General features: G+C 48.7%; 2 protein-coding genes across 3 annotated transcripts; one reads left to right on the top strand and one right to left on the bottom strand.

The window, feature by feature from the left end:
• Positions 1-3,387: 3,387 nt before the first annotated feature.
• Positions 3,388-12,862, bottom strand: LOC146631301 (uncharacterized). 2 transcript variants are annotated; one of them, XM_085355249.1, is made up of 5 exons: positions 12,852-12,862; positions 5,217-5,370; positions 5,045-5,152; positions 4,248-4,767; positions 3,388-3,623 (listed from the first exon to the last, which is right to left on the bottom strand). In XM_085355249.1, the coding sequence occupies exons 2-5, from the start codon at positions 5,361-5,363 to the stop codon at positions 3,388-3,390; spliced, it is 1,011 nt and encodes a 336-aa protein (XP_085211375.1). In that variant the 5' UTR covers positions 5,364-5,370; positions 12,852-12,862. The 2 variants fall into 2 exon arrangements, with proteins under 2 accessions (XP_085211375.1, XP_085211374.1); XM_085355248.1 differs by lacking the exon at positions 12,852-12,862 and having other exon boundaries at positions 5,217-5,363.
• patl1 (PAT1 homolog 1, processing body mRNA decay factor) lies at positions 12,635-25,017 on the top strand. Its single transcript, XM_085355247.1, has 20 exons — positions 12,635-12,695; positions 15,781-15,886; positions 16,937-17,164; positions 17,240-17,494; positions 18,477-18,553; positions 18,754-18,834; positions 18,960-19,154; positions 19,346-19,447; positions 20,133-20,219; positions 20,721-20,938; positions 21,017-21,158; positions 21,270-21,387; positions 21,471-21,568; positions 22,209-22,268; positions 22,378-22,523; positions 22,611-22,770; positions 22,843-22,968; positions 23,548-23,639; positions 24,314-24,463; positions 24,545-25,017. The coding sequence occupies exons 1-20, from the start codon at positions 12,681-12,683 to the stop codon at positions 24,564-24,566; spliced, it is 2,478 nt and encodes an 825-aa protein (XP_085211373.1). The 5' UTR covers positions 12,635-12,680; the 3' UTR covers positions 24,567-25,017.
• Positions 25,018-25,430: the final 413 nt, after the last annotated feature.

Below are 25,430 nucleotides of genomic sequence, written 5' to 3' on the forward strand. Positions count from 1 at the left end.
TGGCACTGACACAGAACCATTCTCTGACATTTTAGAGGAAACACCTGCAGAGCATTTTCCTGGATTCTCTGCAGGTGCAATGCCAGATTTTGGCGTTGCAGGTGACTTTTCAGATGATATTACATCTGTGGGATGATTATTGGTCATTTCTTCTCTAATGATTAAAATTTTATTTGTGAAGAAGTTCATGAAGTCATTACTAGTTAACGTTAAAGGGATGGTTGGCTCAACAGAGCTCTGACTGTTTGTCAGCCTGGCTACAGAGCTGAAGAGAAACCTGGGGTTGTTCTTATTTTCTTCAATCAGTGATGAATAGTAAGATGTTCTGGCTTTGCGGAGGGCTTTCTTATAAAGCAGCAAACTATTTCTCCAGGCTAAATGATGATCCTCTAAATTTGTGACACGCCATTTCCTCTCCAGATTACGAGTCGTCTGCTTTAGGCTACGTGTTTGAGAATTATACCACGGAGTCAGGTACTTCTGATTAGAGACCTTGGTTTTCACAGGAGCTACAGTATCCAGAGTCGTACGTAGTGAGGAGGTGAAATTATTAACAATATGATCGACCTCTGTTAGAGTAGCGTTCAGATAGCTGCTCTGCTCTGTGTTGGTACAGGGCATTGAAGATGATAACAGTGGGTGGATTATATTCTTAAACTTAGTTACAGCGCTTTCAGAAAGACATCTACTTTGATAAAGTCTACTCTCCACCGCTGTGTAATCAATTATTGTAAAAGTAAATGTTATCAGGAAATGATCAGACAGGAGAGGGTTTTCAGGAAACACTGTTAAATGTTCAGTTTCTATGCCCTATGTTAAAACAAGATCTAGAGTGTGATTAAAGTGGTGGGTGGGTTCTTTTACATTTTGACAGAAGCCAATTGAGTCTAATAACAGATGGACAGATGTTTCAGTGTGATCAGAACAAAAGCTGCCGCTGACATCAACGTTCTCTTTGAAGCCTTTCTGGATTTAGATTTTAACCGAATTAATGTAAAGGAAATTTCTTTAACGTGATCAAATATCAGTTGGGAAGAGCCAGACCTTTGTCCAGTTTGTGTTGTCTACGAACTTTCCCCAGTATGAGATGATATGAGGAGTCGCAACAGTTTCCCGTTGAAATAAGACTCTGATTGATTTATTGTTATTTCTGGAAATCTGTGTGTGACTCTGTCTGTGCACGTTTGTGTTTATTTTTTCTCATTCTTTTCTATTTCTGTTCAAGTTCGGCACTGTTGTATATTTGAATTGTTTCATTGTTATTTTTACAGTTTGCACCTTTGATCCAGACATTTCGTCCCACTCTATACTTGAGTGTGTATTGCTTGGTTGACAATAAAATTCTACTTGGATTGTTAGAGAAGCGTATTTTGCCTGCAGCCGTATCTGATGGTGATAATAAGACCACTGCTGAGGGTTTGGATTGGGACGTGACCAGAACAGCACAAACTTGAGCATAATCCCCAGGCGGGATATTAAGAAACCGGTATTCCATAAAGAGGGATTTGTGTCTGTATAAAGTGTCCATGAGAGTCTGTGACAAAAAGGTTCGGCAATGAAAAGCAGAAATTTTAATTGGGATTTGATTAATGCCAAAAAAGTTTAAAGCGCCTAGTTTAGAGATCACATGGAGGAGAAAAACATTCCAGGTGCAGTTGGGATATTTCTGTCAATATTTTAGCCAATTAATCTTAGATGTATTGTTTAAAGTGCTGAGAACAGGTTTCCTTAAATACTGAGTCGCATTTCTCCACACAAAGTTACAGAGCACCTTGTCGATGTTGTTTGAAGGATTTTTCTCTACACGGAGCGACGCTTTGGCGATCAGAACTCTTCCTCCTCTTCCTCAGAGATCTCTCAGGAGACACTGTTTAGTCTGCGTTGGGTTTTCTGAATGATAGCTTCCAGATTTAAGGATGTCGTAGCCATACGTTCACACCTGTTAATATTCAGATCTCAGGTCCAGGGAACAATTTTACTGAATCCAAAGCGGCAGAGATTTGGTTTTCGTTCTTCAGAAAAAAAGAGCGATGATTAGATTTCTGTCCAGCAGAGAAATACCTCGAGGTTTACTCGACCTAATATGGTCTGCTGAAAGTTGGGCGACCAGTAAAAAGAGGTACAGAGATACGGAGCACCAGGAGTGACAAAATGAATTAATGAATTGTGTCAATAATTAATTAAAATTTGAAATAAATAAATGAATGGTCATTTAATTACTTCTCAAAATATGTTTCATTAATTAATTAATTAAACATTTCATCAATTATTTAATGGTGTATTACATTACTTCATTTAGTCACTCCTGGCCCTCCGTATGTCTGTGTCAAACAGCTAACGCACTTTTATCCATGTTTGTGCGACCTGCCTTAAAGTTCTGCTCATTTCCGGCTCTCTGCTTCATTCTTGGACTTTACTGGAGTTACTTTACTGGAGTTACTTTACTGGAGTTACTGGTTTCAAAGCATCTCCATTTGTGTCGGCCATTCTCCGACACGATCGACAGAATCTAAATGTTCAACACTCGTGCTCTACGAGTCCTCGCACCTGGAGGCAGTGGGCAGTGAACTCACCTGTGTTAGTGTGTGTGCTGGCCTCTGGTGCTGTGGTGTCACCTTGTTGCTGGGGTCAAGCTGTTTGTTGAACTCACTGTTCTCTGCTTCCAGCCTCGGGAGTCGAACCTGTGGAGACAAATCTGTGGCCTTCCCAGCCCACGCCTCATTCCCAAGACCCAATGTGAATATTTAGTCTCAAACACGACTAAAAGAACCTACAGACAGTCTGTAATCTGATTACATTTCATGCTGAAATTTTGAGCTCTAGTTTTTAAATTATGTCAAACAATATTTGATTCAAAGTTTGAGTTTATTTTCCACTAAAAACGACCAAAACCAGTCTCACTGCGAGTGTGTGATCTCTGATGCGCCCGTCCTGACACACGCTCATATTGCTTCGTCTTCTGGATTAAAATCGCTGCCCTGCTCTTTATTTTTCCGTTGCCGCGGTGAATGGTGGTATCGGAGCTCGATTGGTGATGGCTTTCTTTCTCCACTAATGAAAATAATCAGAGCTGACTTTGTGGAAGTGGAAACTGAGTCATCTGGAGCTAAAGCTGCGTCCTGGAACAGGAACCATCACATGAATACTGCACTGATTTTTAAAATGTAAGATTTCAGAGATCAGCACTTCAGTGTTTACAGATTCAGCTGGATGCATGGATGAATGCATAATGTGATTTTGGTCCAGTCTGTGTCAAACATAAAGCAAAAACACCTTAAAATCGTTTAAAATGATCATTTTTCCTCCAGTGTGGAAAACAGCACAGTGCACAGGCTGGAGTCCAGAAAGTCCACAGCTTTGTGTGACATTTGATACCACGTGTGAGTTTTAGAAGACGTAATCCAGCATGACGTGCGTGTGCCGATCGCTGGGAGCGCGGCGCCAAAACGTCGGAGTCCACTGTGGCTTCAGCGCCACGTCTCCGTCCACGTCTTCGCTCCACCAGCTGCCGAGTAACCAGAACAGACACTTGGCTGCTAAGTAGAGCGCTCCAGCGCCGAGAAGAAGCTTCAGGAAGCCAAAGTCCTCGCCGCCATCCCGCTTCTTTGGTTTTCCACTGAAAGCTGAAGACAGAAATTCAGAAAGTCTTTAAAATGGAATCTGGCTCGCGGTGTAGCAGCTCTGAACAATCACGTCTAAATATGGGAGCTTCATTTCTAGGTTCATGTCCAGAACTTTTACAGGAGCCAATTCTTCAGCAGACCCTACAGGTGATATAAAAAGCTAAAGTAAAAGCACAGATATGACACCAGCTCATTGTCTGTAGGGAAACATGACACACATGGTTTGATTTTAAATAAATAGCAGAGGTTAAAGGTCACATTACATCATAAAGTCCTGGCCTTTTAACAGGTGCAGTTGCTGCTACAGCTCATGATCATCTGAAGCAGTTAAGTGGAAAACGACTGGACGTCTTTTTTTAGATGTTTCACCTCATCACTGAGACTTCTGCACATCTGGATAAGACGTCCAGTTGCTTCCAACTCGAGTGCTTCTTGTGAAAGAAAACCAAAACGACAAATCATAAAAACAATGCAAATCTGGGGAAATAAAACCTCAAACGAAGCGCACATCTCAGCTTGAACTCGGGCGACCTGACCAAAGAAGCCAGTCAGACATATTCCACATTTTCTGCCATTAAAAACTTTTACATGTGAAGCTAAACTGAACCCTGACTGCAGGTTTACCTTCACGAGGCAGCTTCCAGTAACTGTACGCCGGTAGTTTCCTGTAGTTAGCTGCAGGCCCGCTCTGTGCTGATGTGTTGTAGCTGTAGTGCACGTGCTGCTCGTAGCTGCTGGGCTGCTGTGTGGATCCGCTGTAGTACTGCACCACGCTGCAGGTTTGCTGAGCTGATGGATCCGAGTAGGGGGTCTCTCCTATGCCCTGGAGCACATTTACGTAGTAGCCCATCTGGATGAGGAAGCTGGTGAGGTCCAGCTGGGGGTTCTGCAGGGCCTGGATCAGTTCACAGCTGATTTCAAAAGTCCTGTCGAATCTGAACCTCCCAAAGGCGGCTGGGTCGTGCTCAGTGATGTACACCGTCTCCACCACCCGGGTCTTCACCCGGTAACCAATGATGATGCGATCGATGTTGGAGTTGTTGCTTCTGACACCCGACCGATAATTTTCCCTCACGTACGCCGGCAGGTTTGCAGAAGCAGGATAAGTTTCTGTGCTCAGGTTGCCAACCTCAAAGTACGTAACCTGGAAAGAGAGTAAAGATGGAGGGCAGAGGCTGTCACAGGAGGAATAAAACAGCACTTTGCCCCTACAGTCTGAGTCCTACTCCCACCTGCACGCTCCCGCCTTTCCCCTTCTTCTCATTGCACTTATAATAACATGTTTGCCCATTCAGATTCCAGCTGAGAGCTTGAAACCTCAAACTGAAGTGTTTTTACTGAACCATAACCAGCTGGGCGGTTCCCCTAACAGGAAGCAGACTGATCTCTACCTGTGAAACTACCAAACAAACATGGCACACCTTACTCCTGCTCTTCCTGGGCCTGCTCAGAACAGGAAGGAGCTCCTCCATGTTTCCAAACAGGTGGAAGCCGAAGTTCCCGTTCTCCGGCTGACAGTCCGACACCAGCTGTGGAAACACATCAGGTGTTAGTCTGATTCACACACACAGACACACACAGACCTGATCTTACCTTCATGGTGACCACCAGCTGGACGACCTCGCAGGTCACACACTGGTTGGAAAACCAAAAGAGCAGCTGGAGGCCGTGTCGTGGAAAAGGACGGCCAAACCCTGAATACATCAGGTTCTCCGGAGTGCAGAGCTGCCACTGAACCATGGTGGAGCTCAGCACGCAACACACTCACACACATGCAAGTATTCAGGAGCTCTGCTTTCACTGTGAGGAGGCACTGCGCTGTTTCTGGTAAAAATGCAAAAACTGCACTTTGATGTATTGTTTAAATTCCATGTGTGCATCAGTGCTGAGCCAGTGCGCAGCTGTTATTATGTAGAGAGCCGCTCGCACAGTTATAACTAAAGAAATAACAAAATAATCAGAGTTAGAGATAAAAAATGCATTTCAGTAAAAGATTTCAGTAAGTATGTGGCAATATTACAGCTCTACTGTGGGATAAAACACACACACAACAGCATCTCATTTTTGCACATTTACAATTTTACTTTTTCACGTGTAAAACTGCAGATACAGTACTGTGCAAAAGTCATGAGTCACTCATTTCTTTATATTTTGCTGAGAAAATAGAAATATTTTATTATATTATATTTTAATAATATCATACTATTAATAATAATGTAATATAATATTATTATATATTAGTTAATTATTTAAAATAGACAATTTACCGCAAAGTGCACATAAATGGATGATTATTATTATACATAAAGCTAAAACAGAGTTTGTACAACTCTAATGAGACTGGAGGTGTTATTGCATGAAGGATCAAACTCTGATTGTACGATTCTATTCTCATAATTCCAACTAGGGATGGGTATCGTTTAGGTTTTATCCGATACCGGTGCCAAATCGGTACTTTTGAAACGGTGCCGGTGCTCAAACCGGTGCTCGAACCGGTGCTTAAAGAATGGAGAACACAAACTTTGTCCAAAAACCTCTCATGTTCAGCTGTTTTCCACTTTTTCTTTGGGCATTTTAGCCTTTTTGGCCAGGGTGAAGGGAGTATCTGCCATCAAACAAGAAGACAGCCGCATGTAGCTATGATGATGTTTGCTAGTTCACCTTACATGCATTAATGTAATAACGTGGTTAGCCTACTCAACGTAAATTACACACGAACAACATTAAGCTACTCACGCAGAGAAGAACGGCTGCTGCTGCATCATCATCCTCATCATTTCTGCTACACTGGCAGGGCTAGGGGCCAGGACTCTCCTCTTCGGGTTTTTGGGGGATGTTGCTCCGGGTCCGATAACTGGCAACCCACCCAACGTGCACAGTGTGAGGTCTCGCAGCAAGCTATCAAATACGGCGCATTTCTGGGCTTTTAAAAAAAACGCTATGCGTCGCCAGGTGTTTCATCGGATTCGAGGTGTTACCTTCTTTGACAGTATCACAGTATCAGCTTAAAGCACTTGTTGCTGCTGAGTTTGCATATTTTGCTGTGAAGTACAGCCAGACTTTGACCGCTTCGCCTTGGACATTTTTAATCTGTAGCTCTGCTCTAACAGAACGTACGTACCTGGACCCGCCTACTATCCTCGGAAACGTAAAATGATTGGCTAGAAGTGTATCACAGCTCAGGAAAAAAAAGCACCGAAATAAAGCACCGAAATGTGCGCTGCTTTTCGGTCTGGTTACTACCGTTTATGTCAGAACCGGTGCCATCATGGCACCGGACACCGGTACCCATCCCTAATTCCAACAATTAAAAAAAATTAAAATGCAGCCTTTCTATGAGCTCAACAAACATCAGCAAACACACAAACTGTTTGTCTCACGGTGTGTTGCAGCTAAAGCTCCAGCTGCTTATTTCACAGGGAGAGAGAAGAAAGAGAGCTAACATCACTCAGAGATGGAGAAAGATAAGAAAGAAGGACAGGAGAGGAGAGGAAGAGGAGAGCTTAGAGGTAAAGGAAGGACGCTCATTTAAAGCTCACACGGAAGTCCTCGTGTTGTTAAATCTGTACATGTCACATTATGTTTGTTCATATAAACTGAGGCAGACTAAATGTCACGGGTCTGGGTCCGTTGGACCCAGTATGTGGAGTTTCATGTTTTTGTTATTCCATGTTTGAGGTTATTATGTTTTGGTTTTAGTTTGCATCAGGGATTGTTTTCTTGTTCTCTTGTTGTGTTTATGATGATGATTATGATGTTTATTATTTGAGTTTCATGTTTAAGGATTTGTTCTCGGTTGTATCTCACGTTTAGTTTAGTTCAGGTTCCATGTGTCATTCTGTCTGTCTCTCAGTGTCATGTCTGCGTCTTGGTGTGGTGTTCTCATTTCCTGTTTTATTGTGAAGGTCTGGGTCTCATGTGAGTGTGTTCAGTTTTACCTCTGTCTCGTCTTGTTGATCATTCTCAGCTGTGTCCACCACCTGTGTGTAATTCCCCTGTGTTTCTCTGGGTGTATTTAAGTCATGTCCTCCGTTATTGTAGTTGCTGGTCCGTCTGTGTATTCCAACCTGCCTCATCTGTGTTTCTACCATGTCTCACCCGTGTGTTCTCCCTGCTGTCCGCCGTTAGTCTCTTCTGGTCGTTCTCGTTAAGGTTTGTGCTCTGTAGTTTAGTTGATCCCAGTATAGTTTAGTTCTAGCTCCATTTGCCGTTTGTATTTACTTTCATGTTCAATAAACCACCTTTACACCTTCACGACTGCCTGCATTTGGATCCTCCTTCATTTCCTCCACACGGCTCACCTCACTCGCCGTGACAGTACGGACCAGCCAGATATGGATCCAGCGGCATTCACCACACCCACGGAGCTTCGGGACCTCATCACGAACTCCGCTTCAAAAATAATCAACCTGTGGCTAGAGCATGAGGGAGAAGCATTCCTCCACGTTCTGGAAGCCAGACTGCAACAGCTGCTCACGGATTATCCCTGGCTATTGGACTCACTACACCCACTCGTGCAAGACTTCATCCTTCACGAACTTCACCTACACCCACCAGCCGCTACCGCTTCCCAACCCAGCCGGACGCCGGAGGTTTTGCCCGGCCCGCCGGAGGTTTTGCCCGGCCCGCCGGAGGTTTTGCCCGGGAGGAAGCGACTATCGCGCCATTGGCGCGTCGCCCCACAGCCGGAGATTAGGACTTCGGAACTGCCGGCTGTGGTGAGTGGAAAAGACGCTCCGTCTGTTTCACCAGTTCATATGACTGTTTATACCGGGGCTGTGTTCGTTGAGTCAGCTGCTCAGCCGGTAGCTCGGTTAGCTGCCCAGCAGTCGCTAACTCAGTCAGCCGCTCAATCATCACCTCCATTACAGTCACAGTCAGACCCAGTAGACACCATGTTACAGTCCATAGCCCAGTCAATAGCTCAGTTGGCAAGAGATTCATCAGCCTTATTATCAGTTCAGCCAGCCACTCCACCACCTGTTACTACTTCGCTACCTGTAGCTCAGTTGCCACCAGTTCAGCAGCCTGTCCACTCATTTACCCAGCCTTTATCCTCACAGCCTCATTACAAGCAGGGAACACACTCCACACAAACTTTTGCTGGTTCATTTAAGCCGGCCATCTCAGAGACAGTTGCTCCCTCTAGGGCCTCCCCAGAGGCTGGGTGTCAGTCACCAGCCAACTCTGGACCCCTAGAGGTCAAGACGCCAGCACCAGCAGCCTCACCGGAGAACTCACCAGAACAGCCTCGGCTCTCAGCACCCCCTGAGAGTTCAAGTGAGTTCACCCGTCCGCCTCAGTCCTCTGCTAAGTGTATTGGGGAACACTTTCAGCCCTCTGAGGACTGTATCCCACTGTTGCTGCCTGAGTCTAGCCAAAGTGCTGCTCAGTCCCAGCCAGTGTCCCCACTGGCAGAGGTCTCCGTACCTGCTGCTTCAGAGACTGGTTCCACTGGAGGGCCTGAGGAGCCCGTCCAGTCTCAAGTCATGTTAGCTGGGGGTTCAGGTGAACCCAGCCAGCGTCCTGCCTCATCGGCTGGAGGGCCTGAGGAGCCCGGCCAGCCTCAAGTGTCGTCTGCTGGGGGTTTAGGAGAACCCAGCCAGCCTCAAGTGTCGGCTGCTGGAGGGCCCGAGGAGCCCGTCCAGCCTCATGCCACGTCTGCTGGAGGGCCCGAGGAGCCCGTCCAGCCTCATGCCACGTCTGCTGGAGGGTCCGAGGAGCCCACCCAGCACCACGCCTCGTTAGCTGAGGGTCCTGGAGGACCCAGCCAGCACATCCTCACATCTGCTGGTGGTCCTGGAGGACCCAGCCAGCACATCTCCACATCACCTCCTGCAGCATCACCGCCGTCAGGTTCCGCAGCCGTCCCGCTGCCGTCAGGTTCCGCAGCCGTCCCGCTGCCATCATTCGCGCCTGGTCCGGCCTCCGCGTCCTCATCTGCGCCTGGTCCGGCCTCCGCGTCCTCATCTGCGCCTGGTCCGGCCTCCGCGTCCTCATCCGCGCCTGGTCCGGCTTCAGCTCCGCCTTCGTCTGGTCCGGCCCCGTCTGGTCCTGTGGTTGCCACGCCGCCGTCAGTGCCAGCTCGACCCGTTCCGCCTCGCCTCTGCCGGCCGTTTTCCGGGCCTCTAAGATGGCATCATGGCCTTCGGGGACGGCCTCCGGAAGGAGTTCGTCGCCGCCGCTGGCATCGCAGCTGTCCTCCGGACCTGCTCAGTGGCCGCCACTACCTTCCAAGAGGTCGGCCTCCAGAACTGTTTGCCCGTCGCCGCTGTTGCCATGTGCACGGTCGGCCCCCAGAACTGTTTGCCCGTCGCCGCCGTTGCTGTGTGCACGGTCGGCCCCCAGAACTGTTTGCCCGTCGCCGCCGTTGCTGTGTGCACGGTCGGCCCCCTGACTGTGTTATGGACTAGTGGACTGTCGTGTTTTGGTTCTGGACTCTCGTGCTCCTGGTTTTTTGTGTTTCGGGCCCTCCTTCCTGGGCTCCCTCTAGGGCCTCCCCAGAGGCTAGGTGTCAGTCACCAGCCAACTCTGGACCCCTAGAGGTCAAGACGCCAGCACCAGCAGCCTCACCGGAGAACTCACCAGAACAGCCTCGGCTCTCAGCACCCCCTGAGAGTTCAAGTGAGTTCACCCGTCCGCCTCAGTCCTCTGCTAAGTGTATTGGGGAACACTTTCAGCCCTCTGAGGACTGTATCCCACTTTTGCTGCCTGAGTCTAGCCAAAGTGCTGCTCAGTCCCAGCCAGTGTCCCCACTGGCAGAGGTCTCCGTACCTGCTGCTTCAGAGACTGGTTCCACTGGAGGGCCTGAGGAGCCCGTCCAGTCTCAAGTCATGTTAGCTGGGGGTTCAGGTGAACCCAGCCAGCGTCCTGCCTCGTTGGCTGGAGGACCTGAGGAGCTCGTCCAGTCTCACGTCATGTTAGCTGGGGGTTCAGGTGAACCCAGCCAGCGTCCTGCCTCATCGGCTGGAGGGCCTGAGGAGCCCGGCCAGCCTCAAGTGTCGTCTGCTGGGGGTTTAGGAGAACCCAGCCAGCCTCAAGTGTCGGCTGCTGGAGGGCCCGAGGAGCCCGTCCAGCCTCATGCCACGTCTGCTGGAGGGCCCGAGGAGCCCGTCCAGCCTCATGCCACGTCTGCTGGAGGGCCCGAGGAGCCCGTCCAGCCTCATGCCACGTCTGCTGGAGGGTCCGAGGAGCCCACCCAGCACCACGCCTCGTTAGCTGAGGGTCCTGGAGGACCCAGCCAGCACATCCTCACATCTGCTGGTGGTCCTGGAGGACCCAGCCAGCACATCTCCACATCACCTCCTGCAGCATCACCGCCGTCAGGTTCCGCAGCCGTCCCGCTGCCGTCAGGTTCCGCAGCCGTCCCGCTGCCATCATTCGCGCCTGGTCCGGCCTCCGCGTCCTCATCTGCGCCTGGTCCGGCCTCCGCGTCCTCATCTGCGCCTGGTCCGGCCTCCGCGTCCTCATCCGCGCCTGGTCCGGCTTCAGCTCCGCCTTCGTCTGGTCCGGCCCCGTCTGGTCCTGTGGTTGCCACGCCGCCGTCAGTGCCAGCTCGACCCGTTCCGCCTCGCCTCTGCCGGCCGTTTTCCGGGCCTCTAAGATGGCATCATGGCCTTCGGGGACGGCCTCCGGAAGGAGTTCGTCGCCGCCGCTGGCATCGCGGCCGTCCTCCGGACCTGCTCAGTGGCCGCCACTACCTTCCAAGAGGTCGGCCTCCAGAACTGTTTGCCCGTCGCCGCCGTTGCCATGTGCACGGTCGGCCCCCAGAACTGTTTGCCCGTCGCCGCCGTTGCCGTGTGCACGGTCGGCCCCCAGAACTGTTTGCCCGTCGCCGCCGTTGCCGTGTGCATGGTCGGCCCCCAGAACTGTTTGCCCGTCGCCGCCGTTGCTGTGTGCACGGTCGGCCCCCTGACTGTGTTATGGACTAGTGGACTGTCGTGTTTTGGTTCTGGACTCTCGTGCTCCTGGTTTTTTGTGTTTGTTTTAGCGTACTGGAACTTATCTTTATCACTCTGTTAATGTTTATAATGTTTTAACCTTCAGCATTGTGTGTGGACTTCACTGGTGCCTACTATGCCTGGTGTATTATTGGTTAGTTATGTCACCCGCCTGTTAGTATATTTTATTTCTATGTTGTATTTTATATTTGTATTTATTATTGCTCTTAACTCATTCTGGGAAGCACTTTGGCATGTGCTATATAAATAAATTTGTATTGTATTGTATTTACTGGAGTAAAGAATTTGAATCAGTATTTGAACTTTTAGTACAAATGACACTAACACTAAACAACTAAACAAATGGGAATGAATGATCTGTCAGGCTGCTGGTAACAAAGTGCCTAAAGAAGCAACTTAAAATGTATTTTCTGCTGAGCTGGCTGTGATGAGGCAGAGTTGGGCGGCTTAACAAGCCAAGAATAAAAAAATCATTCCTCTGAAAATGCTCAGGCACAAGCACAAGTGCAAAAACAGCCCACTGTGGAGACCTGCTGCTCAGGACCACTTTAAAACATTACAACAAAGTCTGTCTCGCAGGGAATAATCCAAAGGAAAAAGGGGTGGCTCGGGACTTTCGCACAGCACTGTATAGTTGTAATATTAATAATGTAATCGTTCACATTATTCGCGTATTATGGCTTGTTTTCGATAAATGAAATCACTGAGTTCATTAAAACATTTATTCCAACAACACAACACTGAGCTGAGCCATTATAATGCAGTTCCTTATTTCTAAAAAAAAGCTTTATGATCGTGGTCTAGTCCAATGAAGCTATTAAATAATGACTTTAAGCAAACGGCGAGCTGCAGTGCAGAGAAAATCGCTGCTGTAAAGTCTGATGTGCTGTTTTCTTCTTTATTTACCGTTTTTGTTGTTTTCTCGCTCTGTTTCCTCATTTTCAGGAGGCGCGCTACAGCCCGGAGCGCGAACGTCAAATGCGCGCTCGTTCACGTCGTTCCGTAACGTGGGTCCTAGAGGACGTCCTCTGCTGGCGTCATTTGCGCGCCGCCTAGCTTCCCATGCACTCTCCTTCTCCCGAAAGCCTGCGGATAGATGTTTCGATTTCAGGTGAGTGTAGCTCTGTGGAAATAATCAGGTGTGTTTTCCCGAGGAAGAGTTCCGGTGAGTCCCGGAGAGCTCACGATGACCACAGAGCGCGCGCTGTACGTGCTCGGCGTTCACTATTGTTTATGCGGCTGAACTCGGTGCGGCCTGCGAGGCAGCCCGCTTTCCTGGTGCTGAACCGGGGACGGCGAGCCCTGTCTCGGCCCGTGTGGGTTACAGTACTGTAAAGTAAACCAGCGTCCGCTGTGACAGTCCGGAGTGTCGCAGCGGCCCTGACTGTGTCGTATTCGGCCTCTGAGGGCAGCATTTAATCGACGCGAGTCATATGCGATATCACGTCAGCATTAGCATTGCGGCTAACTCTCTCTCTAACCTCTGCTAGCTGCAGGGTGCCAGAGTGCTGTGATAAGAAACGTTATTGTTCCAAGCAGGTAGTTTAAAAATGGAAGGCTACTAATGGCTTCTCTTGTCAGTACCGTAGTGTTCCTGTTTTGAGTTAATGTCTTCTGCGTTTCATGTTTTTCCCAGTGAAAGCAGGGTCATTGTCTCAGCTAGCTACTGCTAGCATTTGGCCAGTTGTCAATGCTACTCCTAGTATTTACTTACATGCTATAAATGCCAACTCAGGCTGAGGCGTTTCTTTTGCAGCTCAGTTTAGCACACTTTGACCACTCCAAGGCCCAGTGTCGGTTTGAATCAGACTTTCTGGCACCTGGATGGGTTAAATAAAAGTAACTGTCATCACAGGTCCATGTGGCCCTGACAGCACACTGATGATCAGCCAGTTTATACAAGATAATAACGGTGCTGTAAGCTCCAGCGAGTCAGCATTTTATTCATAAAATGAACCGTCGTATAACAAATCTGTCAGTTGCTCGACAAGAATGAATTTACTGCTGCCTCTGAGGACATGCGCAGTGTTTGGTAGGCGTGATCCAGCTTTTTCCAGCTCCGTTTAGATCCAGATACCAACACTGCAGCTTAAGGTATCTGCTAGATATCCACTGATCTGATACCAGTGCTAAAGGAAGTTGTGTTTCTCACTGCGAGGAAGAGACTGGGCATCACTCTCTATGCTTAAGACATCTGGCTTAATTTTAAAATTATATCCTGACCTTTGTAAGGTGACATGGCCACCGTGATCACACCTATTGATTTTCAATCCTATTCGATTTTCAAGTGAAGATTTTCACCGTGGGCTGTCTGTCACAGGTCCTTAAACAATAAGCTTGCCCCGAGTACTCCTCGTTCCTGACACCTGGAATGACCACGTTTAAAAAGTAAACTTAACATAACCTTCTCCCTCACACGGTGCCAAGCTACTACACTTCCAGCACAGTTCCTGAGCCTGGATAAAGTGGAGGGTTTCATCAGGAAACGTAGCACAAGACGGCAAAACAATAAAGAAATATTGTCATCATTTACTTTGATTCAGAGTAAAGCGTGCAAGGCTGCTGCACCTGCATTGTTTGGTGCAATCGTTGAAGTTTCTGTGAATGTATTTTTGAGACCTGTGGGCCATCTTTGATACGTTTTTCTATATTGAGTGTAAACAAGCCTCTGCTGAGAAATTTGTGAAGCTCTTTCAGTTCCTGCGGTAAAGAGTAACGATGCACCCGGATCAATAACAAGATTTATTTGGCGGTATGGATGCTGCCGTTTACTTTCGGCTGCTCCATTAGTTGCCAAGAGGAAGCACAGATTTACGCCGAATGTCCTTCCTGGCACAGCTCTCTCGTTTATCCCGGCTGAGGACGGACACGAGGAGACCCTGAGCAGACCCAGAACATGATGACAAATGAAGTCTTTTGGCTGCTTTGGGAGGATGTAGGTGTCCTCCAGAAGACTGGAGGAGGTTACAGTGGAGAGAGGAGTCTGGGAGTCTTTGTTTAGCTCCTGAGAACCCGTCTGGATAAGCATCGGAAAATTGATGAACATTTTTAAACGTCTTGATGCATCTCAATCATCCAGGAAAGTAAATCTCCAAAAAGTTGATTCTGTTCATCTGGACGTAGCGTTTTGTGGGAGAAACGTTTCGTCACTCATCCAGGTGACGTCTTCAGTCTCAGCTGACTGCAGGTTTCAGTCTTATAAACATACATTTGCATCATGACTGAAACCAGCCCACTGAAGGAACAATGGGCTGGGAGGTCAGGTCCTTAGTCTTAATTATGCAAATTCTCATGACCATAGATCAACAACCACTGATCAAAGACCACTGATCAATGGCCATGAGTCCCATTCACAGAGATGTCCTGTTTATACGATTGGGGAAACCTGCAGTCAGCTGAGACTGAAGACGTCACCTGGATGAGTGACGAACCGTTTCTCCCACAAAACGCTGCGTCCAGATGAACAGAATCAACTTTTTAACAGTGTCAGCTTGTGTTTAATGTCTCATCAGTTTTACAGCAGCTGAATCAGGATCATCCCTCACATGGAGGAAGGGCCCTGAAGCAGCAGCAGGACATATTTTAAGCAATAATATTTATGTGTCACTAGTAAAACACGTCAGCTTTTTGAATTGATTGTCTCTGAGACTCACTGAACTGGTTGTGTGTCAGATCGGACACACCCAGAGGATGCTTTTGATTGCAGAGCTCTGAGAATGAATAAGATCGTGGATCTGATTTACTATAAATGTCTGATGGAGCCGTGTGTCGAGCAGGACCATCCACACGATTTAGAGGCCAAGAGGGTTTTTCTCATGCTGATGGAGAGAGGGCTTTGGATGACAACATATCTGCAGCTGTAGAAATTATAATAATATTAATAATAATAAATTTTATTTATAGGCACCTTTAAGACCCTCCAGCTCACCTTACAATAGTACAATAACAGTAGCAATATTATAAAACATAGCAAAATACAAATTAAACATAAGGTTAAAAAAAGCATGAAAGTATAAAAGCTAAGCAAGATCAAACTACACTAAGACAGAATCATGGTGAAGGCTTTGCAGCTCTGAGTGTTGAGACATTATTTTATAGAGTCACAGATTATTCTGACGTCCCAGTCGCAGCTGTTCGGTCACCTCGTCTTTCACATCTGTAGATCTTTTCATCCCTCTTGTCCTCCTTTATTTTAGTCCCTGGATGAAGACTGTATGCTGGAGGAGGAAGATGATGGATTGATAGAAGACGAAGATGAAATCGATCAATTCAACGATGACACTTTTGGAGCCGGGGCCATCGGTAAGAAAGAAACATCTTTTTTTTCCAGTCTGACTCTGTTGTCTAGACGAGGTGAGGTTGTACTGTGGATCTGTCCTGTCAGATCTCCTGGATGTTCGTATTAAACACGCCTGGCTAGTTTTTTCTTGCTCTCGGGCCTGTCGGACACGTCGTGCACACAAATTGCTCAAACACAGTCTAACAATAACAAAATGGAGTAAACCAATGAGCAGCATCGGTTCTCACAATGACTGATAAGTTTCTTTGCTGTTGTGGAGCGTGCAGTGAAATGTTTGAACCATGAAACTGAGTTAGCTGTACGATAGCAGCATCAGCGCGTCAGGAACAGGGTCAGCTCCTTCACTTAGCTCGCAGCATTTCTCAGACTCTGCTCTGACAGGCTGATGACTGAGAGGGTGACTTATACCCTGATTATCTTTGAGTATCTGCAACAACATCTGCTTTTTATTAGCACACAGGCCCAGCTGTTCTCACCTCCTTTCATTCAGTGAGAAAAGACTGAATGTGCTGCTGAAGCATTTAACCATGAACAAGTCATTGAACCAAGGATGACATGTAGGCCACAGTTTTACTGGAGTCTTCATTGCTACTGGAGAGAAACTCATAATTATTTTATATATTACTGGGGAGCTAAATCTGTAATTTATTGGTAGATTTGTATCACTAAGCTTTTAGAACATTTAGACGCTCAAATCGGTGGCTGCTGTCAGCCTGGTTCTTTATTATAAGGAGCGCGGTGCTGCTCAACTGCAGAGAAACCGTATTTTAAATCACACGAGCTCAGTTTCTGGATGACAGCGCTGCCGCTCGTTTACAGCCCCGGTATACTCTGATATTTTCCAAGAGGCCCCATAAATGAGGTCACATGTACATGCGACCTCTGAGGGTTTGAAGGCGCTCTGTGTGTTTATGAACACGGATTCTCATCCTCACGTCTCTGCTTTTATTTTGTCGGATGGTTTGTGTCTTTGCATATTTGTCTGTGGTGACCTTTGACCTTTCACATGTGATTTGGGGCTGCGCAGATTTGATGTTCTTTGTTTGTTCCAGATGACGACTGGCAGGAGGAACACAAGCGCCTCGCCGAGCTCGATGAACGGGACGAGTTAGGGGCGGGGCTGGGGTTCGGAGGAGGGGGGATGGGAGGGGACTCAGACTTGAGCACAAGCGAGCGCCCGTCCTCCACCCGAATCCCTTCTTCTGTAGTCCATCCCCCTCCACCATCATCCCTCGCTTCCCTCAGCTTCTCCTCTTCCTCGTCTAGACTGCCGCCATCAGGTAGGTGATGTCATCAGATGCTGAAGCATCAAGTGGAGATCGGCATCTTTTAAAGTCTGTAATCTCTCACTTCAGATGTGGAGGATCGAGTGGGGGAGGGGGATTTGGCCGAGTCTCTGGCCAGGCTGATCCTGGACGCTGACCCGGCCATTGCTGGAGTCGGGGCAGCTGAGAGACCCGGTCTGCCCCCCGGCTCCTCAGGATCCGGCCTCTCCGCCCTGCGGGGGCTGGACCAGCCCAGAGTCCTGCCGCAGCCCTCCCCCATCCTGCCTCCCACCCAGCCACACCAGCATCCCCAGCACCAGCTGCCTCCCGGGCTCCCTGTGTCAGGTGAGAATGAGTCGACCGCTCAGTGGGCTTTATTTTTAAAGATGTCACCAAGATTTTAATTGCGTGCGTGTGTGTGTGCGCACCCTGACTGTGGATCTGTTGTCACATGACTGTTGGTCACAGTTGATTCGTAGCGTCTGTCATTTGGTCTCTTTTATATGAGCTGGTTCGTGTGAGCAGCTTCATTTTGGGGAATTTAAATGTTGAATAAGTTGATGAAATTTCATATTTTTAAAGATGCACTTGGTTGTTTTCTTTGATCGATCTGTTGTTCATCAAAGAGTCGTTGTAAGAAAGCTTGGCGTCTTAACCCACTGGCAGATTTTGGAGCCTAAAGGGTTGATGTTGAATTCGTGGCTGCGATGCTCAGAGCAGACCTACCTGCTGTTTGCTTTCTGCATGTCGGGAACTTGGGAGGTAAAACCAGGAGTCATTTTCTGCCTCATGAGAAACGCTGGTATCCGAAATTTGGAAAAGCCTTTCACACACTTGGAGCAAGAAAGTATTTGTCTTCCACAGCATGTCTTTATCCTGTCTTCCTTCTCTCACCAATCACAGCAGATGGCCCCGCCCCTCCCTGAGCCTGGTTCTGCCGGAGGTTTCTTCTTGTTAAAAGGGAGTTTTTCCTTCCCACTGTCGCCAAAGTGCTGCTCACAGGGGGTCATATGATTGTTGGGTTTCTCTGTATCTACTGTACAATATAAAGCACCTTGAGGCGACTTTTGTTGTGACATATAAATAAGATTGAATTGAATTAATGTTTGACAGTAAAACTGAACAGAAGCAGATCAAGTGAACGCCTCGTGTGAGGCTGCTGTGCTCTCTGAAACTGCCGGGCAGCTTCCCAAAGATTCCCGCTCTAGGATCAGGCCGGCGATGACTCCATGTTTCTGCTGTTCGTTCAGCAGCTTAAGTTCACATTAGCTCCAGAAGCATGCTGTGTGTTTGCCCTGTGTAACTGAAACCTGCTGTTGTGCTTCAGGCCTTCCTCCCTCGTCCATGCTCAGCTACCAACAGCAGCAGCACTTGCTGCGCAGAGGCACCGCTCCCATGGGCCAGGTCAGTGTTTTTCCCTTCATGTGCCGTATCAGACTTTGCAGCGTGGCAAAATGTTTTTGAGAAAATTAAATTGAATCATGCACCAAAAATCTCCGAACAGGTGGATTTAAGATTTCCTGTCTTGTGTTTAGTCTGATCACTGCAGCAGAATCGGTTTAAGCCTGATGTGCATGTTTGTTTCTTGAATCTGTCTCTCATAGATGAGCTCTCACAGTATTTGGGAGAACAGCATGGGCTTTGGCCCCGTGAGCGTCACCCCGGGATTGCTCACACACATGGAGGTTAAACTTTACTCTTCTTATTGGATAGCTAACCGTTCAGTTTAGGTGTTAATTCTAGGATCAAACATAAAGAAATGAACGACTAAATACATTAATGTAGTTATTGTTCATATTTCTGTCTTCAGGATAATCCACTCATGTCGATAATCAAAGAGGTGGGCCATCCTAAACGAGCTCCTCAGGGCAGGAACGATGAGGATCTGTCAGAGAGGGCTCCTCCTCCACGCTCTTCTTCCCCTGTGATTGGCTCCCCTCCGGTGAGGGCGGTGCCAATCGGGACTCCACCCAAACAGCCGATGAGCCACGCGCTGAATCACCAGGTCAGAAACAGGAAGTCTTCCTGCTGGGTGTCCCTCCCTGCTGTGAACACGTGTTTCTGTCGCAGGATTTAAACGTTGCCGTGGCGCCGAGATGTGCTTTTAAGGTTACGAAGCAGAATGGCAGGCGTCCGGCTGCGTGTAAGGGCTCAGTCTCTGTTAACCCCGCCCTCTGTCTGTGTGTGTTTGTGTAGATCCACCATCCCACTGCGGTCCACGTGAGAGCCCCGGTCCAGCACAGATACCCCGCTCCTTTCCCCGAGCGTCTGTCTCCCAACACCCTCCTCAACATTGCTGTGAGTGTTTCCTCTCCACCCGCTGCCCCGTCTGCGTTAGTCAGCAGACTCCTGCGCTCAGGACGGTGCGCTGCAGCGTGTTTACAGGCCAAATAGAAAAGACATCACAGGTTTATTTTTGACAGGAATCATACTGGTGATGATTTAATATCATGTGGTTTTCATTTACGCACCATGGAACAATAAAAGTGCTAATATCACTGTTTGCTGTATTTGTTGATGAGCTAGCAGCTGATTGTGTGGTGACCTCCACCAGCACCTGATCAGGTGGTTCAGCACTGAGCTGATGGAGGCTGCAGGGTGGAGCTGTGTGATTTGGGATCACAATGAAATGATTGCACTTTGTATTGTAGCTTAATCAGGATGACTGAAGAGCGTTCAGTCTGTGTGGGGCTGATGACATCAGCAGGTTTCTGTAGGTGAACCTGCGGAGGCGGAGCCTCGTGGTCACCACCAGGGCTGTGGATGAAAATACTTGAACCTGTGACTGTGTGGACGGCTCGAGCTGCTGTGTGTAGTCACACCCACAAAGGTCCAGGAAGGACCCGTCTATGTTTATAAAGGCAGGAATCATATTTACAGCTTCGGCCCAGCTGCTCCGATTTTAGTTTTCCCCACAAACAGCGCGGTCATGTGACCTCATCACCGTGTTTTACTCTGACGTCACTTTTTTGTGTGTTGTCAGAACTCTCCTCTGTGCCGCGGCCCGTTCCCCCCCAGAGTCGGTCCTGTTCTGTCGCAGATTCAACGCGCCCAGCTGCTCAACTCTCAGGTCAGACACACACACTGGCAGACTTGCATACATGTTGTTATTACACATATACGTGATGTTATTACACACAGCCAGTTCAATTCCACCATCAGGGTCTTTCTGTGTGGAGTTTGCATGTTCTCCCCGTGTTTGCGAGGGTTCTGTCCTCCGGCTTCCTCCCACAGTTCAAAGACATGCAGTTAGTGGGGATAAGTTAATTGATCAAATTGCCCACAGGTGTGACTGCAGGAGTGAATGTGAGAGCGAATGGTTGTCCATCTTTGTGTGTTGGCCCTGCGACAGACTGGCGACCTGTCCAGCGTGTACCCCGCCTCTCGTCCAATGACAGCTGGGATAGGCTCCAGAGCCACCGGCGACCCTGAAAAGGAGAAGCGGATGGATGTTTTTACATACATGTTGTTATTACTTACATGTTAGGCTACCTCGTTAAGCGTGATCGATGACATGTCAGCGAACGCTCCCTCACAGCTTCTCAGGTTCTCGACTGTCCCGTGTGTCCAGGTGGCAGGATTTCCCCGCGGCGGTCCTCCTCCTCTGCTGCCAGGCGGGGGAGGTTTCAGGCCCTTCTTCGGAGGCCCTCCTCCTCCGCACGGTCACCGAATGGGCCCCCCACCACCTCATGGGCCCCCTAACCACGCGCCGCCGCTCCGGCACAACACCACTCACCTTCACCCACAGCACCGCCGCATGCTCACCCAGCGCATGCAGAGCCGAGGAGGGTAAGCAAGCGCGCGAGAAACACAGCCTGCTCATTGGTCGATTCGACGCGCGGTCATCGTCTTGTTGCGTCTGTGCAGGGACCGCAGGCCCGGGATGGACCGGCGCAGCAGAGACCCCTACAGCAACCTGATGACTCAGAAAGAGAAGGAGTGGGTGACGAAGATCCAGATGATGCAGCTGCAGAGCACAGACCCTTACCTGGATGACTACTACTATCAGGTGGGTTTCACCGACGCTTGCTTCAGCTAAAGCAGCCCCACACGAGTCAGTGTGATGGTTGTTCATGGTGTGTGTGTGTGTGTGTGTGTGTGTGTGTGTGTGTGTGTGTAGAACTACTATGAGAAAATGGAGAAGCGTCAGGAGAAAGAACAAGACAGCAGCAAGAAGGAGCACACCACCAAGCTCATCACTCCTCAGGTGGCCAAGGTGGAGCACACCTACAGACCAGGTAACCCACACCGGCGCTTCGCCGCGTGATGTCACATGTCGCGCTGCTGATCGAGCTCAGCTCTGACGCGGGTCTGTCTGCAGTTCAGTTCGCAGGCTCTCTGGGTAAACTGACCGTCTCCAGCGTCAACAACCCCCGCAAGATGATCGACGCCGTGGTGACGACTCGCTCAGACGACGAGGTTTTTATTTCTTTCTACATGCAAACGTTTTTATGCCGACGCTGCTTCAGCTGCACTTTATTCGGAAAGTTTGCTTTATAAACAAAAATGGAGGCTCAGATGAGAGCGGGTTGTTTCTTTAGACCAGGTGACGATCAGGTCGCACAAGAACAAAACACGTTGTGAGACCATGAAGCAGCTGCAGGATCTCCACAACTTCAAATGCTCTGAAACTTGGTGAAAGGTTTGATCACATCAGAAAGCTGCCTCGTGATCGAATCAGAAAAACAGAATTCTGATTAAGAGTCGGCTGGAAATGAGAATAAATGAGACGTTATGGCACTAAATACATCAGTGTTTCCCTCACATGTGTGTTTGTATGTCGCTCTGAGAGAAACCTGAGTCTTTGCCGTTAGCAGACGCTGCTAACAGCCTGCGGCCCAGCAGCTCCACTCGAGGCTGGACGTACGGCACAGCTGGCAGTCGGTGTTACGGTGGATCAGTGTCCCTGTGAAACGAGCTTCAAATTGTCCTGAATCCACTTTATCCACCAAACCCAGCAGGCAGATAGAAACATGTGACACAGCAGCTGTTTGGTTCTGCTTTTCTGTTTTATCAGGTTTCAGCTCCCGTTGATCTTTTTGTTTCCGTTTTCTTGAAGGAGAAACGAGAGAAGCAGGTTTGGAATAAGAGGCGACAAATCCTCTACACAGTGGAGAAGGTAGGACGAGCAGAGCCGTGCACGACAGGATGTTCATGCAGACGGCAGGAAACGCTTCGAGAAATGTAACCTTCCTCCTCCTCTCTCCTCCTCCCCCTCCGCCCTGCAGATGTACAGTTTGCTGTTGGAGGTTCAGGACTTTGAGAAGTGCTTCGTCCAGGCGCCGGAGGAGGACCGCGAGGCTCTGCTGGAGCAGCACAAGAGCAACACGGAGCAGCTCTGCAGCTCGCTGCGGGAGAAAGAGTGGGACGACAGGTAGGAGGGGGCGGCCCTTACCCTGTCCAATCAGCGCCGTCACAGGCGGCTCAGCGGTGTAACGTTTTCTTCTCCTCCTCTGTGAAGAGTGAGTGACGAGCAGTGTGTGATGATCATGTCGGTGAGGAAGGGCAAGCGGCTCATCTCCCGGCTCCTCCCCTTCCTGCCCTCAATGCAGGCTGCTGCTGTTGTCATGGCAATTGCCCGCAACCTTCCCGCTTTAGCCAAGAAGGACAAACAGGACCAGGTAACCCCCGCAGGAAGTGACATCACTTTCACCTGTGTCTGTGCGGCGTTAACGCCTCTGCTCTCCGTTCAGGTGCTGTGCTGGTTGGTGGAGCCGGTTTCTGCAGTGATCCAGTCGTTATCGAGCGCCTCCCTCACAGATCTGCTCCAGGAGCTCCAAGGCAGCGAGGGCCAGCTGGCCACAGTGCTGCACAACAAGGTACGCGCCCCACAGCCCAGCCCGGACCAATCACAGAGCACGCGCCTCACTCCAGGTCACCCATAGCAACAGAAGGAAATGCCGTTTGTGCCACTTCCTGTTTCCAAAGTTTCTGAACTTTTTTTCTTCAACGTCACGACCAAACTCCAGATTTCAGCTGCTGCAGCTGCTCTGACAGAGTCTGTGATCACATGATTACACCTGAGCGCTCATTTCATTGTAAAACAAGCCGAAGAGTGTAAAGCTAGCATCACCTGCAGAGACGCAGCTGTGCTCGGAGTCCCTGAAGGATGGACGGGAACGCTTACATCAGCGCACCTGCAGATCCTCACACGCACAGTTTGTCCTTCCTGTTCCTCAAACGTCGCTGGGTTTGTGTCTCTCTGGGATTTTTATCCAGAGACCAAAGAGAACTTTTCTTCTCCTTCAGTATATCTGATGTTGTCAGAGTGATGCGTTGGCTCTGGGAGACGGTTTGGGGGGATTTTTGTTGCTGTTTTTTTTTTTGTTTGTTTGTTTGTTTTAACAAACTGATGTTCGTCCACATGTGTTCACATGCACACGCCTGTTTCTGTCCAGTTTGGCGTGACGCTGCTCTACGTGATCCTGAGTGAAGGTGAGAGGATGCAGAGCTCCGACCCAAACTGTCAGCTCATGGACGACAATCGATGGTGAGCCGTGCGTGTGTCATTTTTAAAACAATCTAACATATAATTGTATTCAGAGGATTCACTGACGCCTCTGCTCGGCTACTTTTCATGTGCTGTGTATAAGTCTTGAGCCACCCCTCGTTTTATATTTTTAAATTGGTCTAAGCAGCACCTGGTCAAAGGTCTGTCAAAGATTTGAACAGTGTCGTTCTTGTACCTGAATGTTTTCACTGTTCAGCCACATGATGCTCAGCCAGTGCTGTGTCTGCACATAACGGACAGATGAACGGTTTCAGGTTTCCTCTGTTACCAGCAGCCTGTCGCAACACAGCTGAAAACTTGGCCCCTCAGTATGGCGTGCACTCAGAACAGAAGTGTGCAGCTTAACATCTAAGTCAGCGTAAAAGGATTGCTACATGTAATAAATGATATTAAAATTAATTTGGAAGATTGTTTCAAATACTTTTGGTTTATTTTTATTAAAAAGTAGTTAAAAATCTTCCAGAATTAACTGAGCCTGTAATACCAGTTACCACCACAAGATGGTGCAGTGAGTCATGCGATCTTCATCATCTCTGAAAAAAGATGAACTCCTCTCCATACAGCTGCTGGAGAACGGCGCCCCCTGGTGGGGAAAGTTTGATGTGATTCGTGCTAATGACAGTGAGCATGACCCCGCCTCTCTCCTCCCTCAGGACTGAGTTGGTGTTTTCGGTGACGAGGGAGCTGCTCAGCGTCCCCTCCTCGTCCCTCTCTCCCCCCCTCTTCACCCCTCCCAACCTGCTCTCCCTCTTCTCGCGCTACGTGGACCGGCAGAGGCTCGAGCTGTTACAGGACAAGCTACAGTAAGTGAGCGGCGGACGAGCGACGGCGAGAACACGAGAGGGGCGACGTTAAACTGACGTTGTATCCTGTTTCTGTTTCAGGATCTCTGCTTTGTCCAGGTAGAAGTTACTGCACGCATCGACGCAGCCCCTCCCCCACCCACCCACCCGATGCAGACCTTTTGTTTTCTGTGTGTGTGTGTGTGTGTGTGTGTGTGTGTGTGTGTGTGTGTGTGTGTGTGTGCGCGTGCCTGCGCGCGCACTCGAAGTGAAGCCACAGCGGATGATTTTAATCAAGCAGAATCTTTAGTCACTTTTGTTTTTCTGTGTTTAGTGTGTGTGTGTGTGTGTGTGTGTGTGTGTGTGTGTGTGTGTGTGTGTGTGAGACAGCGACACTCAGCGTCTGAATGGGGACAAAAGTTAATGAAATCTGCATTTTTAACTATCTTGTTTACGAATATGTCTGTGATGAACCTTCAGATTAAAGAAAGTATTTCTATTATATAAAATCTCGGCTCTTTCTGCACACGTGCAAACGCTCCGGACGATTCCGTCCAATCGCAGATCCAAAAACCATCAGTTATGCAAAAATGTGATGTTAAATGTTGTTGTGGTTAATTCACTGATATTTTTGATTTGCATGAGAAACAACATCAGGAAGAAACGACATTCTGCCCAGGTGAGTAATTCACAGGTAAATCATACGAAGGTCACAGAGTGTGGGGCTTTCTGTGAGGGAACCTCACAGAAAGCCACGTCAGTCACCTCTCATCAGGTTTCCCCACGTCAGTCACCTCTCATCAGGTTTCCCCACGTCAGTCACCTCTCATCAGGGTTTTAGATAAGAAACCAACAAACAGGCCCAATGCCGACTGACCAATCAGGTCTCTGGCAAACGCCCATAGGACAAACTTGGGGGAGGAGCACTTCATGAGCGGACTCTGATCATAATCTGTTTTTTTGTAAAGTTGTCGAGGACGGGTTTCTG

Source organism: Diplotaxodon limnothrissa, linkage group LG6 (genome assembly GCF_057381915.1).
Source record: "Diplotaxodon limnothrissa isolate DT_005_m linkage group LG6, D_limnothrissa_male_GT1.1, whole genome shotgun sequence".
Taxonomy (NCBI): domain Eukaryota; kingdom Metazoa; phylum Chordata; class Actinopteri; order Cichliformes; family Cichlidae; genus Diplotaxodon; species Diplotaxodon limnothrissa.